The 16381-nt window shown below is 37.9% G+C and overlaps 2 protein-coding genes across 2 annotated transcripts in view; one reads left to right on the forward strand and one right to left on the reverse strand.

Annotated features, from left to right (window-relative positions):
- LOC112051050 (ankyrin repeat domain-containing protein 29) overlaps nt 1-12529 on the forward strand; it is a 40077-nt gene extending 27548 nt beyond the window's left edge. Inside the window, exons 2-8 of the mRNA XM_024089515.2 lie at nt 1091-1201; nt 4552-4650; nt 5739-5837; nt 6745-6843; nt 7127-7324; nt 7543-7638; nt 8466-12529. Coding sequence (XP_023945283.1) covers nt 1091-1201; nt 4552-4650; nt 5739-5837; nt 6745-6843; nt 7127-7324; nt 7543-7638; nt 8466-8672 — 909 coding nt within the window. The 3' untranslated portion in view covers nt 8673-12529. The remainder of the gene's footprint in view (nt 1-1090; nt 1202-4551; nt 4651-5738; nt 5838-6744; nt 6844-7126; nt 7325-7542; nt 7639-8465) is intronic.
- Nucleotides 11357-15804, reverse strand: LOC112051027 (lymphokine-activated killer T-cell-originated protein kinase homolog). The gene is made up of 5 exons (XM_024089492.2): nt 15582-15804; nt 14863-15158; nt 13916-14111; nt 13464-13664; nt 11357-13091 (listed from the first exon to the last, which is right to left on the reverse strand). The coding sequence occupies exons 1-5, from the start codon at nt 15682-15684 to the stop codon at nt 12940-12942; spliced, it is 948 nt and encodes a 315-aa protein (XP_023945260.1). The 5' UTR covers nt 15685-15804; the 3' UTR covers nt 11357-12939.
- Nucleotides 15805-16381: the final 577 nt, after the last annotated feature.

Here is a 16381-nt window from a genome sequence, read left to right on the forward strand (position 1 = left end):
TGGGTATATGTTACAGTTGCAGCCAGGGCCGCCCCTAGGGGGAAACGATTGACGGTAATTCACGAACCGTTATGACATTGGACATTTTTGCACTGCTGTTAGACGTGACATAAATATTCCTTTTGTTTTAGATAACATATAATATGTAGATACATAATCTTTATACAATGTCCAACAGAAGATTTTGCAAGCAAAAGTAAAAATTAGATTGGGATTGAGTACAGAATAAAAAAAATTAGTTAAAATATAAGGCTATAATTTTAATTTATAAGAAAGATAAGATGGCACATCTGATAATTAATTTTAAAGCTTTGTTATCTATATTAATTACCACACCAATGGGTGTATTCACATTAATTAATGCTTCTACGAGTATATTCAGTAGGTTTTGCCATCACTGCTTGATATATATACTTATTTCATCTCGTATTTTCTGTATTGCTGAATCAATAACAATTGAATTATTAAATTGCAAAAGCACGACGAATTCGACTACTCTTTAAAAGCTCGATGGGAGTTGGATTTGTCTAGGTGTAACCGTGTAGGTATTACTTATCTGAATTGTAGACAACCCTGATTGGATCCTGTTGATTGATAAAAGCAAAACGCGGGATGCTGCAACACCGCACGCGTGTGTGAACCATTCGCGGCGAACAATGACACGCTTTTTGTGTGATCCGATTAGTTAGCGCGACTGCAGGCGAGCTGTCGACTTGTTCGCACTGAACTTGGCATTGACAGTGAATTCAGTTTTTGTGGCGATAAACTCATCTTTGATTTCTCATTACTGTCTTTTTCTACAGGAGAGGAAATTGGGTCAAGCGGTTGATCCAACGCAAGTTAATGTGCTTAAGGGTGGTAATGATTCTTATCAGATATTAATGATAATAAGCTTAATGTGCTCTCTGTTAAGCAGACATTTTTTTGCTATCGAAAAAATCTCTGCTGCTTTTGGAAGAAGAAAACTACAACGCTATAAAGTCCTGGGAGAACTGGTCATAGATCGCAATATTTTCTCAGGGACAGAATTGGTAAGGCAATTTCTGTCGACTAGGCATGTTTGTAATGAAGAAACTCTTTGTTGTTACAGAAGGAGTCTCGCACGGACGTGCAGTTCCACCTGGCGGCGCTACGCGGCGACTGCGAGCGCCTCAAGCAGCTGCTGGACACGGGCAAGGTGCACATCGACTCCAGGGACAGAGTGAGTGTCCGTCTATACGTATAGCAAAGCTTACTTACATCACTCGGGCATAGATTCCAACCACAGTCACAACGGGAGCGTGGACTGATCTCAGCCCACAAATCCCATTCCATGTAGACGATAGATCTTGGCGTAGAGGCTATTCATCCCGCGAAGTTTCAGGCTCTTAGTCTTGAATGTGGTAGAGATTTTTCGCTCACCCTAACTCCTCAATGCACCTGCTGCAGTCCTGAATATTAGAAAAAATAAGATATCGTTTAAGGAAGCATGTATCTGAAGGGTACCTATGGTTGCCAGTGAAATGACAAACACTTAGACTTAGCATCTACAACCCAGGTTGGCGTGCTCCGCATTGTAAAATTGCATCCTTCCATTTCATGCTTTCTGGTATGTTGTCATATTTCATAAACGATGTTTTTTACTTCATCAGCTTAACGATCTGACTATTATGTCAAGGTTATATAAAAAACAACTAAACACTATAAAAAGTTACGTTATTAATATTACTAAGAGACATATATTTACGTTCCTAATAAATCCTGCAAAGATCTGGATTACTCTTTCAGCGACCGTTAGTGTACTAGTAGAAATTCTAAATTATTTTCTAAAAATATTATATTATTATAAATAATTATACGGACGAAACTACAATTAAAAACTTCCCAATAGAGGTAGTTTCGTACACCATTTGCCGCATCTAACAACTGAAGAATAAATTGTTTATAGTGAGCTTAATCCTTTAAGAGTCAATACGGTGTACATTAAACAGCGACTCTATTTATGTACTGTGCCGTGTTTCGTAATAGTCGAGAACGTTCGTTTTTAGGTTAATGACGTGTCTGAGAGAGGAAACATTCAGAGGATGATTTATGAGCGAATACACCGACATACAATCTTTTTACTATACTTACTTTGATCCGTTAGGGTTTTCTTCTTCATCACCATGAAAGTCTTTTGAACTTTTTTCATAAATACCATTCCAAACTCTAGTTTCATGTGTTGCCAAAATGCAATACTTAGCTAATGTTGGTCTTGCTTCAATACACCTAGTTTTGATCTTTGTTTCGATAGCGATGTTGCAACAATTGTTGCATTTTTTGCAACTATTTATTGAACACGTTAAACAATACTTTGTGCTTCTTTGGTAATAAAGTTTAAGGGGCAGTGAGCGAAAAGCATTAATGTCTTCTAAAACTTATCTCTGGAATTTACTAGCTTTGGGTAGCAAATTCTAGTCCAGTCCTATATCTATAGTAATATCGTCACCAGTTGCGTCATTGTCAATCCGATCGTCTTGGAAATGAAAATTGGAAGAGAAAATTGACGATTGATTGTGTAACTGTTTACAAAGAAACACGATTTTTTTTGCACGACGTATCGCCATGGAGGTTTGGATATTATTATATAGATATGAAAACGACGATGTTGATTGGTATATTTATTCACTTTACTTATTATAACAATTGTAAAAGGATATAAAATAAAAGGACTATCAAAGTGATGATGCGGTGTGGAATGGAGGACTGGTAAAGATGTAATGGATGGGCGAAACAATATATCCACGCATGCGCATGCGGTCAAGGGTATTCTAAATATGAAATGAATCTGGAATGTGAATGTAGATGGCCTAACCTAAAGTGGGCGAACGAAAGAGTTCGTTCGCCACAGACGGACCTGTGAACTCTCTAACGTGATAAGGTGGCTTGATTTTTTTCCAGGTTATTCTTTACCTAATAACATCATCAAGCCCCTCATTTTGTTTATCCAGCAGACGATAGATAATTAATTATTAGAAAAAATAGGAAACTACCACTCAGGAAAGCAAGAGCAATCACATTCATTAGTTATACGCAATCTCATGATCGATGAAAATAACAACGCAAATAATATCGAAGGTGCCCGACGCGCTCCGCGTTATACGCAACCGAAATCAATCTATCACAAAGATTGTACTGTAATAGTGTTCCACTTTCAGAATTTTTTTGGTCATTTATTTCGATAGTTGCTCGTGTTTAAGTTATAAGCGACAGCGATCATAAAGATTTATATATGTATGTAGAATTCCCAAGCAGTAAATGATGCTTTCAATTTTATTAGACTTCAAGATTTAGCATATTTATTCAAAAGATGCTTTCTTATTGTTTATTTTAAATGACCTACGGCAAAACGGATGCCGATGCTAATATGTTGAGTATTAACTTAACTGACTAAAATAAAAGTCAAGCATTGATGACATTCATGATGGATGATACAAGAACATCAATCGACTCGGCGAGAAACCTCCGCGGATGGTTCCAGAACATTTACATCACACTCATTTTAAACATCAAAAATTATACTTAATTATTATTATTTACTTACTTTTAATTTTATATCCAGAACATAGGTTCTACCAATCGATATAGAATAAGTCTGGCTACAGGGTCATAAGGATAATAAGTCTACTTCTGAAGCTCTACTTCTCTCAAGAATGGCTAAATACTTTTCTGGTTGTCAATATACCTAATAATTTACGTAAAATCGTGAGTGACTCAGCTCTTTAAAAGAGAAAAGAAAAAAAATGTAATCGCTTTCTCTTATTCCTAGCGCCGAGTAACCCAGAGGTCGTAATTGTTATTGCTGCTGAGTTATACCGACAGCGCGATCGCATCGCGATGTTGCGCAACACACGCCCGAGGCGATCGGATTTACTGGAGCTTTTGTGTTACGAGTTGCTTGACCTTGGGAGCAATGCAGCGGCTTTTCTTTACGTGGGATAGCCATGCGCTTGACCACGATCACACCTGGTTAGGGTAGATGTGATCTAAGATTAGTTGCGGTTGCCTCATCATCATCCCCATTGTCAGCCGATGAACCCCCCACTGCTGAAATAGACTAATACTTTTAAACCTTGAGGTCTCCCGTATCCCGTATCCCTTGCAACCCGTTTGATGTCGTCAGATGATTGATTCTTCTGCAGATATTTCGGATAGGATCACGCAGAGGACACGTCGGACGGGCATTATACGGTCCTGAAGATAATCTGCTACCTGGCTTAGAAGATGCTTTTTCACTTTTGTTATTGTTGTTGTTTGTTGTGTAAAATTTAAAGATTTCGAGTAGCATCTATATATTGTGGACGTCCAGGCAACTCGTACGAAACGCATCCACATTTCTAATTCGTACATCAAAAATTTGGAATGCCCTTCCGACGTTTGTGTTTCCTGACACTTATAATTTGAACACCTTCAAAGCAAGAGTGGTAAACCTGCTCCAACTTAGACCGCATTAATGCTTACCATCGGGCTTACTCAAGCGCATACCTATATTGCATAAAAAAAATAAAGCTCTCATCTGGGTTTTTGTTGCAGGATGGCACCACGCCGCTGATCCTGTCAGCGGCCATGGGTCACACGGAGTGCGTGCGGGAGCTGCTGGCGCAGGGCGCCGACCCCGCCTGCTGCAGGACGGTAACTCTCTGTTCATATTGTTACGAGCTTTTAAAGTTAATTTTACAAGAGATAGGTACCAGGACGGAACCTCGCCTTTGAGTTGTCAAAGGTCACACGAGTGTCACGGCTATTGCCTCACACACATTGGGACGGTACACCGACCTGACTTAAAATGTGGTCACTTTTCGAAACATGTGGAATCAAGGTTTAGGTTTAGATACAACGCCTTCCTAACTCCAGGTTACTTTTACCTTCATTTAGCTAACCCACCCCAGATTTTAATCAACTCAACGAGTTGAGCAGTGATCCAGTGAACCAATACACAGATTTTTAAGTGCGCTTAAAGACTACAGTAATAACTCTAGTCATAGTTAAATTTTAGTTGTTAAAAGTAATAATCATTAATAATTTTAGAAAAGAACAATTTCATCAAAGGTTCTAATCGTCTTTAAAATTGCCCCTTTGTTATGTCGAAAGCTCTGAAAGACGTGCTCGCTAGTGAAGTGCCGGCTTTGTGCGCTTTTCATCGTCACAGTTCCCGCTTATGAGCCCTTTCATTGCGCTCGAGCTCGCGAGCTATACGACTTCTTGACTTACTTTTAGGTACATTCTGTAGAACGTTTTAATTATTTTGTCGTAGTCGTTTTATTTTAATATACTGTGAATGGAAAGTGGTGTGGCCTAGTTATGAATTTTGAAATTTTTTTAAAACGGCTCAGGTATTTTTCCGTCAGAATCGTTAAAACAAATTAGCGAAAATTTTAGTAGAGAAATGGGTAATTTCATTTAGTTACAGTTGTATGCCCGTTTCGAATCGATACTAAGGGGCTTAGACTTAACTTTAACTTGTTCATGCAACGCGGTGTGGAAATATAACCAAATACACCAAACACTTGTATTCTGTACTACTCTGACAATGATAGCCCTTTTTCTGTTTTCATTGACTACGTGGAATTTGGTTTATTAAGATAACTTTTTCTTTATTTCCGATCTCAATAATATACCCAAATTATAGGTTGAGCTTTTTATTTCTGTACATACATTTGTATATATTTGAATGCCTGGATAGCATAAGTAACCGAGGTACAAGTGTGGTGCTCTGTCAGACAGGGACGAGCGCGCTGTTCTTCGCGGCGCAGGGCGGCTTCCTCGACATCGCGTGCCTGTTGGTGGACTGCGGCGCCGCCATCGACGCGCCCAGCACGGTAACACATACGTCTGCTGAATCACTACTTGTATGCTCCCACACCCGCAAGGTACCGCAGCGGCGTCGAGCATGTGTTTTTTTCGATGAAGAGGAAAATAGTCCCTTCGTACTTCCCCTGTCGGCAGGGCATGTCTGATTTGCACTGATTAAAACAATGTCACACACGGGACCGCAATGCATTTCTTCATACCATCCTGTTTTGAGAATCTTCTCATCTCTTTCCCAATCCTCGTTTGTCCTCCCTTATTTGTGTGGTATCCGTATGTGTGGTAATCTTCTCTACTTCTACTCAGCATACGCGAAATTAAATTTTGGGAGTTTAATGTGCTGTACGTTCTATGTGCTCATATCTGCACAAGTCGGAAACTCAAACATTGCAATTCTGTCTTAGGGTGTCTTCCTCTCCAAAATATGAAAGAGAACTCTCTTCCTTTCAAGATATGGAAGAGAGCTCTCTTCCTTCAAGATATGAAAAAGAGCTTCAAGTGTGTGCGAGGTTAGAAATGAGAGTCTCTCAAGAGCTAGAAGAACTTACAGGGACTGAACGTCACTGAAAAGACGTGTACTGATGTGCAGACTTGGATACTTAAAGTGTAAATAATTTCAAAATGGCTTTTTTTGTTAATTGATACTTAGGGATACGTACAGGCTCATAAGGAAAGATTGCTTAGGGCATCAAGTTTCCTAAATCCGGCACTGATTCTGTGAAACTCGGGGCCTCAGCTTAGAAGCACGTTCATGCCGATGGACGATTGTGTGCTGGATGAACTCGTGATTTTACCTATTCCAAGACCGGTTGATACTGACACAAGATACCGAGTATCCAGTCTGTCATCACAGTATAGTTGCTTTTGTAAGTTATAACCTTAGACCATTAAGTTATAACTCATAGTTCTGTGTCGTAGGACGGCGGCACCCCGCTGTTCGTGGCGTGTCAGTGCGGACACCTGCCCGTGGTGGAGGAGCTCATCCGGAGGGGCGCCAACGTCAACTCCTGCATGAAGGTGACGACTTCCCATTGTCCTAATGCTGCATGCTTTATTGAGATTTGTTACTTGTGTGTTTAGTTCAAAGCAAGATAAATTGTAATATTATGTACACCTTGTAATATGTATTAGGTACCTTAACATCAAGAATATAAACGACTATGTAATATCAAACAATCGTAACTTTTGGCTATCTAAACAAGTTTTTGTTACCTGGATGGATTTTGTCGTAAATGGATATCTCAATTGTACCATGTCTTGAGCTCAATGATGTTGCTACAAGTGTAACCTCTGACGTCAGGACAAGGCGACGCCGCTGTTCATAGCGGCACAGAACGGACACGAGGAGGTGTGCCTCGCGCTGCTGGCGGCCGGCGCCGCCGTGGACGCCGCGCGCGCCGACCGCGCCTCGCCGCTGTGGATCGCGGCGCAGTGCGGCCACCAGCGAGTGGCGCGCGCGCTGCTGGCGGCCGGCGCGCACGCCGACAAGCTACGGCAGGTAGGGCGCGCTGTGTGAGCGGCGACTGCGGCCCCGGTGAGTGGCGCGTCGGGCACTCGCCGGAGTGGTAGCTGCCGCCTTACAGCTTAGCTGTGCTGGTCGCAAGAGCATGGTCGCCGGTGTAATTACAGGCACATTACACTAATCTATATATCTAAAATATATAAAGTTTGTATATCAAATGGACGTACTCATGACTATGTCGCAATGTCGCACAGGACGGCGCGACGCCGCTGTTCAAGGCGGCGCACAAGGGGCACGGCGCGGTGGTGGCCGAGCTGCTCAAGTACAAGCCCAACCTGGGGATACTGCCGGTCAGTACATCACTACACTCATTATTATTAAATCTATATATCCAGTGAAAAATGTCCTATGATTTATGTATTTAGATGACATTCTTCCTTTTCTGTTAGAAAAAATATTATTTTTACTCCCATTTCTTAGTCTAATCAATGTAAACCTCAAACCTTATTACAAAACTATTCATTCTTAACACGACAAAAACCGTGCTACAATTTTTTTTTTTTCATTTGTAAATAGTTCCATGGCTACAAACATTCAGGCTTTTTTATTAGAGACAAATCTTGGAGGCCACGCCGATACAAAAATCGAAGAGGCCCAACACTAATTATTTACTTAACAATTTTTGTTAATTCTATTATTTATTTTCTCATGGTCGTCGAAAAAGTATTGTATGCCACTACACGTAATTAGCGATTGTAGCACTCGTGCGTATTCGTATTGTGCAATGGGCAATGGCCAATGCCATGGCTACTACAATTCAGGCTTCCTTACAAGAGCCAAAATCTAGAAGGCCACGCCGATACAAAGTCCAGGAGGCCTTGCCGAATGCCAATTTACCAAGTTTTAATAATTCATTAATTTCTTTTATCATGGTCGCAGAAAAAGTATTGTAAACCACTGCACGTAATTAGCTATAGTAGCACTCGTGCTGCTACTAAACTACTACTAACTACTAAAAACCACTCTTGCTACGATCACCCTCATTACGGACAGTTGCATAAATAACTATTGATTACGTAGAAAATTTAGCGACATATGAAAATGTACAATTTAAAAAACCTATTGCAATAAAACAGCAATGTCATACTTCATCCCCTATTATTAATAATGTGTTCAGAACGGTCAGTCGGCCCTGCACGGCGCGGCCATGTTCGGGCAGCTGGCGTGCGTGCGGCTGCTGGCGCGGCGCCGCGTGGCCGTCGGCAGCGACGTGGTGCCGGTGACCACTCTCCGCAACGCCGCCGGCCTCACCGCGCTGCAGGCCGCCGCCAGCGCCGGCAAGCGGGACGTGGTCGCCTACCTCAAGCAGCTGGAGCACTCGTGATATACGACTCACACCATGTAACTGCCACCACTCACCATCTCCATTCTCATTACGTTCATGTCATAGCATTGTGTATTGGATCCAATGACTAAGGAACACTCGTAATACCAACCGCGAGTGATATTGTGTGGTGCCATCTAGTATCGTTAAACGTAAACCATAGTTGACCGATAGATGGCTTTATTATTATTAGGCAATTACGTATTGTTGCCATCGCTCGCGGTGTGTGGCGCCATCTAGTATCGTTAAACGTAAACCATGGGCATCCGATAGATGGCGCTATAAGCAATACGTAGTAATCGAGTTTGGCTAATGAAATATTCTTGTCTATGATGAAAGTAAACTGAAAGCGCCCGTCAAATTTAAAAATAATTCTGAAAGTTATAATGCAAATATTCAATTAACTGAGTTTAATACTTACTTATAGGTAGTAATGTATTCACAAACAAGAAAACAAATTATGAAAAGCATGCTTTTTTTATTTTGTTTAACTGTTTTTTTTTTCATTTGAGGGGCGATTTCAGTCTCTACTTTCATTAGCAAGACTCTATGTATGTAGGTATAATATAAAAAAACTGATTTTATACATTACCCATCTAACGTCCATTGTTAGCATTTCCAAAAATAATTCGGCGCATACTCCCAACAATACCTATTCATATCAGTGGATCTTTTTGCCATCAACTTCTTGTATTGTCAGTGTATGTGTAGTGGCGGGCGGGCGACGGGGGGAAAGACTACGCGGGTGTGAAATCGTGCGTGCGGGAATATGAGGTGCATCAGTCGTGGGTTTTTCATTTATCGCTACACGCCCTCCGGCCCGCGTGGACCATTGAGTGTTACGAACGAAGTTGCCAAGCTATAGCGCCATCTATGTGTCGATATATAAATAAACGCGTGTTCAATTTATGCTCGCGGCTTTTGTATCGGTTTTTAAATAATTTTTATAAATCGGTAGTTCCTGTAAATAAGTTTCGAAGTTCCTAGGAAATTGTTTATTTACAGCCATCTTGGTGTACATTGATTTGTATGTCGGTATTATTTAAGAGGTGTATAACTTATCGACGAGCAAAAATCTTGTAAGAAAATATATAAACTCTCTCATATTATGATATCAAATTATCAAGTAATCACATTGTAGCGTCGCCTTATATGTATACCTCACGTAATAGCAATATATTGACTAAAAATAATTATTTTTTAATATAAAATGTCTGTAAATAAAGCAATATTTTATAAACCGTATTTATTCAACAGAAAAACACAAAGATTCGCTTCACAAAGAGCTTAAAATGGGCTTATTTTAAAACTGAGTCAAATTAAAGTAAGACACAAAAAGAGATACCATTTTTGGAAAACTACAATCATTATGTAGATAAATGTCAATTATTGACACAATTATACAAAGGGACTTATCGCGTTATTTTTTTTGTATATAATTAAGATTTGATAGATTACTATCACCTAATGTTAAGATAAACGCGCGCTAATCATCTAACCAGAGGATTACAAGTTAAGGTTAATCTTCTGTATTCTGAGGGTTAATCCTAACCAGAACTAGGTTTTCAGGTAAAAATGTAGTAAAATCGTTATCAAAAGGCTCAAGTCTTGACATCAGCTACCTAAGCTTGATACCTTTATATGTAAGAACCTACACATAAAATACCTATATATGTAAATATTAATATAGTAATGAAATGTACATGCAATAATATCGTAACACTACACGAATTATTATAAACATATAATAACTTACTATTTTAATACCTAAATGTTAGATAATATTGTTTTGTTTTAAGCAATAATTATATACTTACTATATTTGTATAGGTACTTTCCTACAATGTTAATAAAAGTGAAAAATCAGAAATATAATTTTCTCTATGAGATGTGAAATCGGAACCATGCAAGATTAGGAAATGCATATTATTGTAAAGTATTTTAGCAGACTCAGAAGTGATTACAAAAATAAGAAAACTAATGTCGAACAAAGGTTATGATTCATAACATTTGTTAGAACAACTTAATTAACAAATCAAACTGTAACCAAAATAAGACCCTAGAATGGCAGAGAATGACCTTGAGTGAAGTCACGCACTTGTGAACGTTGTGTGTAGGGTTAAAAGGTACCTTTGACTGTTAACAACCACTCCCCTTTTCCACTCAAGTCACTCTTCCCGCCTATCCCAAGTAACCCATAAATTACACAACAAGAGATGTGAACAGCTCGAACGCCACGAGCACACTGAAGCCGTATCGCAAGTCGTTGCAACGCGGCGATAACAAGTATAACAATATCACATTATAAAACACAATTGTTATGTTCTATCATGGTATTTAAAAAGGAAAGCAAAACTATTTAACTATGACAGAAACAGAGACATGAAAAAATAAAACTCAACAACTCTTCTGTAAAGTACTTTTTTTTCACAGATTAATTATAGTCTGTGTATATCCATTGGCCGCAACTTGACTTTGTGCTTAAAGCTGAAACTTTCACACCAAAAAATAATTGTCAACTCCAACCAGCCCACAAGTGGAATATAATTGCACTTCAAGTATAACTTTGTCTTCACCAGTTGCCATTTTTAACCGACTTCAAAATAAAGAAGGTTTTCAATTCGACGCGTATGTTTTTTGTGTTTGTTATTATAATATGACTATTAAAAAAAACAAAACAAGTCCACATTTGAATAAATTTCTTTATTTTTAACTATAATAATATTCATGTTTTATGTAATATAGACCATTATTTTAAACTATATTACAAGTTATTTTAAGTAGTAGTAAGGCACTCTCACAAGTACATTTAAGTTTAACTAGTCAATTAGACAAACTGTTAATATTTTAGTATCGGAAATAATTTGTTTCTTGAATCTCGTAATTTTATAAATAGTACTTTTTAAAACAAACATTTTCACCAGTTTTTTTTATTCTAAAGAAACACACTTATTCCATGAAGTATGGTTTTATACTAATTATAAGTACACTACTACTATACTACTAGCTTGGCAAGTTTGTTGATGACACTCCCATGATATGCGGGCGACGGGAGGGGACGACTGCGCGGGTAGTGCCCCACTCCCGGCTCCCGCGGGCCATCCGGAGTGTTATGAACGAATTTGCCAAGCTATAACTATTAAACTTTAACTTTATACTAGAAGTTGTGTCATGATAACTATTTATTATATCAATATGACAATAACTAAATGCTCCGCACAACACATAACGCCAGTGGCAATAAAACAATGCAGTACACTATATAAAAAATGTATTAGGTATATACCTGCTTAAATTATAAGTAATCATTAACAAAGTATAAATATTTTTTTTTTAATATTATGTTGTGTTAAGGTAGCACTTTGTTCTATAAAATGAATTTTATTATCATAAAAAAGCATCTATACAGTTGCTTTGAATATTAATTTTTAATTTTTCCTTTTTACTTTTGGCAAAAGATTTTCACTAGACTATGGTCTAGTATTTCACTACCATAGAGATATTATTTTGAAGATGTACTCTATAGATGCACTAGTTTTATATGATCTGCTAAAAACTACAATCTCGAATTACTTATTTAATTATCATTATAGAATAAGTTTTGAAGTACAGCATTACAGGAGACGTGTCATTGTCTCAGTGTAAGTTGACAACTACATACAATTTAGAAAGATATTTATAAACACAACTATATTTCAGTACATTCACCATACATTATCACTATATATTGTATAATGTATTATAAAACACAATTTTGTATACAATTGTGGTATATTGTGAAGCGACAGGTATTTAGATGTTAAGAAGTACATTGTTGAATTTTTATTTATGTTACTTGAATATAGTTGTTTTAAACATTTATTTTTTATTTACATAAACCTACCACTTTCCCTATAAAATATTATTAAAACCTAAAATCCCTCAAAATTACCCGCATCTAAAGATAGAACATACATATTTTAAAGTAATAAAGTTGTAAAGATAGATTGTTTAACACATTTTGGAGGAAATCATAGAATTACTTAAAGCCCATAACCAAATATTAAATTCAGCCTATATTCAGGCAAGTAAAAAATAAAAATAAAAATGAAAATTTATAACAAATTAATAATAATTAATTACAATATTACAAACTACATTCAAATTCAAAATTAATTTATTTGAAGTAGGATTATGTTTAATTTTTTTTTTTATAAATCATCATCTCGGCCTCATACAAAACTAGCCAATGCCCTTTGGCGCACATTGAACCTCAGGTGCCAGTGGTCTACAAGTCGGCCAGGAAGTGGTCGGCGCTGAGCTGCAGGTGCTGCGCCGTGGGGCGCCGCCGGGGCTCCGCCTCGGTGCAGCAGTGGAACAGCGCCAGCGGGCCCCTGTACGCCTTCTCCGATATGTTCGCCGGGATGTCGGGCCGACTTCCTGGAGATCACAATTAGACATGATAATTTTTTATTAGAACTGCCTTCTTGGTCCTGTGATTATCTTCATAAACTATGAGTTTCAATGAGATTCAGTGTTCAACAGGGTTCGACTGATTAAAGACTCAGTTGAACCCTGTTAATTTTAAACAATGAAGGAATAAATTATCTTGAGCAGATTTCACGAAAATTTTGCATATCCTTTGCAGTTGGCCCAAAACTGGGAGATAAGATACTTTATTTGAGAGGGCCATTTCATACACCTGGTTAAGCAAATAAAAAGTATATAATATGACATAAGTGGTGCATAGGTTAGTAACTATAAATTAGACATCATGGGAGCTTAGTTACAACTATGAGATTGAGAGCTTACCATATCTCTCAGAGAAGATGTCCACCATGCTTTCTTCGTTAAGACTGTCCATGCTCATGTCCAGGGTGTCGTCATCAGTCTGTGAGTGTGGAGGCATGAGGCTCATCATCTCCCACAGTGTGAGACCGAGTGGCCAGATGTCAGCCTTGCTGGTGATGGTGTCACCGCTTATCACCTCAGGGGCGCTCCATGCTTCTGTGCCTGCATATAATAGTCATGATTATTTTCTACTTTTATTTTCCCTTAGACCTCCTTCAACCTGCTGTCGCAAAATCTGTTCTTAACAGACATCTACTAACCTATAACTGTGGTTTACATCCCTGCCAACTTTCAATAGTTTACATATTATAGATAGATATATTGAAAAATAGCAGTGTCAAGCAATATTGAGTAAGAATACATAACATGTATTAGAGGATTTGATGAAGAATATATTGTAATGTCGACTTTACCAAAATACACGGCCTGTTCAGATTTCTCCTTGTCAAAGACTCCATTCTCGTCCAGCGGCAGGGAAACACCAAAGTCACACAACTTGCACACCACAAAGTCTCCGTTCACCAGAATGTTGTAGGACTTCATGTCTCCATGCAGGATCTGCATCTTGGTGTGTAAGTACTCTAAAGCTTTGCCAATGTCGGATGCCACCTGAAGATAAATAAATAAATATATAACTTATACAATACACACATCACTGTCTAGCCCCAAAGGTAAGCATACTATTGATATGAGTACATTAACATTTATAATAAGATAACTGATTTTATATCATTTACATTTATAATTACTTTTATAATGTATACGCACAGACAATGGAAAACACCTATCCTAATCACACATATTTTCCAGTTGTGTGTATGAAATCCACTGCCTTGGTCCTTGGATGCAGTAAGCAGGGTCACTATTCACTGCATTGTTATTTCATAGAAAAACACACTATTACCACTTGAATTAAAAAAAAATCATCCAATATTAAATACCAATACCACAAAACGAAAAATTACTATATTGAACACATAGAATCATACAAACATATAAAAACAAAGTTTTATGCAATATGCATAACAGAACATGCATGTCAACTGGTCACCTGATGTAAAATGGTTATCACTGCATTTAGACATTAGCAGCATTGGAGATACTGGCTAATGTGTAGCCGACCGGGGTGAGTCGTATCCATCTTTTGAGTTACTCCATATCATAATCTGTTGTGTTTTTACAGATTGCTGAGAAATATGAATGGAGAGATGCACAACACAAGGCCAATATAATTTAGAAACCAGCAAAATAAATGTTTTGTACATCTTGAAACATTTGCAAAGTAATATGTTTACTCATACTAATTAGGACTCTCAATACACAAGCAACTTACAGAATTGTAGATAACTAAATAACTTACTTTCAATATTTTCTTTGGAGCAAATGGTTCACAATCCTCGTCCAATCTCTTCTCAATCATATCCCCTAGAGACAGATCACAAGCCTCCATGCCCAGGTACAGTATCTTCCCCTTGCTGAATGCCCTGAAGCCCACAATGTTGGGGTGAGACATCCGCTGCAGCAGATCAGCCTCGGCCTGCAGGCGCTCAGTGTACACTCTGTTGGGCTTCACTCTCTTGTTGAGCATTTTCAAAGCCCACGGCGAACGAATCTGCCCAGCTCTAGGAGAACGCATCAACTGCATCACTGATACACCTTTAAGATAAAAATCAATATACAATGCATATAGCAAACTTATTGTTTCTAAAATACCTCCCTCCTCATTCATAAACGAAGTGAACAATAATAATTAACATAAGTTCAAGTTTAATTCAAAATGATAACTTGTCAAAATAGTTCAGAGGTTTAAATCTTTTACTTATTAGGTTTTGGTCCTATTTATTGCCTAAAACCCAGTTATGACGTTATGAGTGACTACTCTGCTTACTCTAACGTAACGAGTTTTTTTATGTTAAATGTAATTTCTAAGCCGCTTGTACCCTGGAGTAGGTCTAAACCAGTAGGTAGTCTACGTGCTAGTTCCAGAAAACAGGAAACAAAAGCAATTTTATCTGTATTCTGGGGTCTTATTCCTCATGGATTAGTAAATAAACCCGAAAAGTAAAGCGTAATTCTTACCTGTGCCATAGCCAAGTCTATTAAGGAACGGTGATGGAGGGATCGTGATCTTCTCAACGATGTCAATTGCTTTTGCCTTTACTGGCGTCCGGAATTCAGCCATGGTATGTAAGTATAATGCAAATTTCACAATTTACCAAAAGAATATAAATTAAATTAATCACTCGTATCAATAGCCGTTTAAAATTCAAATCAAATTTGAAAATTGAATTTGGTTTGATATTGACTTGACACTTGACATTTGGCATGGTAATGTTCTTTGACGTTGACGTAACCGTAGCGTTCAGAAACCTTTTTATCTGTCGAGTAACTTTCGTTAATATTTTTTTTTTATAAATCCAAACAAATAATTCTAGTAATTTTGAGCAAGTAGGCAGATAATGTGAAATGTGAAACATTTTTAACCGATTGCAAAAAAGAGGATGTTATCAATTCGACGGGATCTTTTTTTTTCTAAGAAAAAAGTTGGAATGTGTGCACTTCTTTTTAACCGACTTTAAAAGAGAAGGCTCTCAATTCGAGTCTGTTTTTTTTGTATGATTTTATGTTTCATTATGTACTTTAATGCACTACAATTTAATGACGGTCTGGAGCCGATCTGATGATGGAGCAAAAAACAGACCTGCTGATCAATTTGCAGGCGCTGCTAAGCTAGGTGTCGTGTTAATTTAAGCTGTTTCTGAAAGAACACTGTCTGAAAAACCTTAATCTTTATGATATCTTTATATTGCTTGAATTCAGGTTAGCACCGCCTTCAAATTGATCAGCAAGTAATCAACAGCAAAAAAGCAGAAACATAA

The sequence above is a fragment of the Bicyclus anynana genome, chromosome 5 (genome assembly GCF_947172395.1).
Source record: "Bicyclus anynana chromosome 5, ilBicAnyn1.1, whole genome shotgun sequence".
In the NCBI taxonomy this organism is placed as follows: Eukaryota; Metazoa; Arthropoda; class Insecta; order Lepidoptera; family Nymphalidae; genus Bicyclus; species Bicyclus anynana.

Coding starts and splice junctions, on each gene's coding strand:
- LOC112051027 (XM_024089492.2), bottom strand. CDS start 15,684: ATGGCTGAATTCCGGACGCCAGTAAAGGCAAAAGCAATTGACATCGTT. Junction 15,159..15,581: donor TAGACTTGGCTATGGCACAG/GTAAGAATTACG, acceptor TTTATCTTAAAG/GTGTATCAGTGATGCAGTTG. Junction 14,112..14,862: donor CTCCAAAGAAAATATTGAAA/GTAAGTTATTTA, acceptor ATTTATCTTCAG/GTGGCATCCGACATTGGCAA.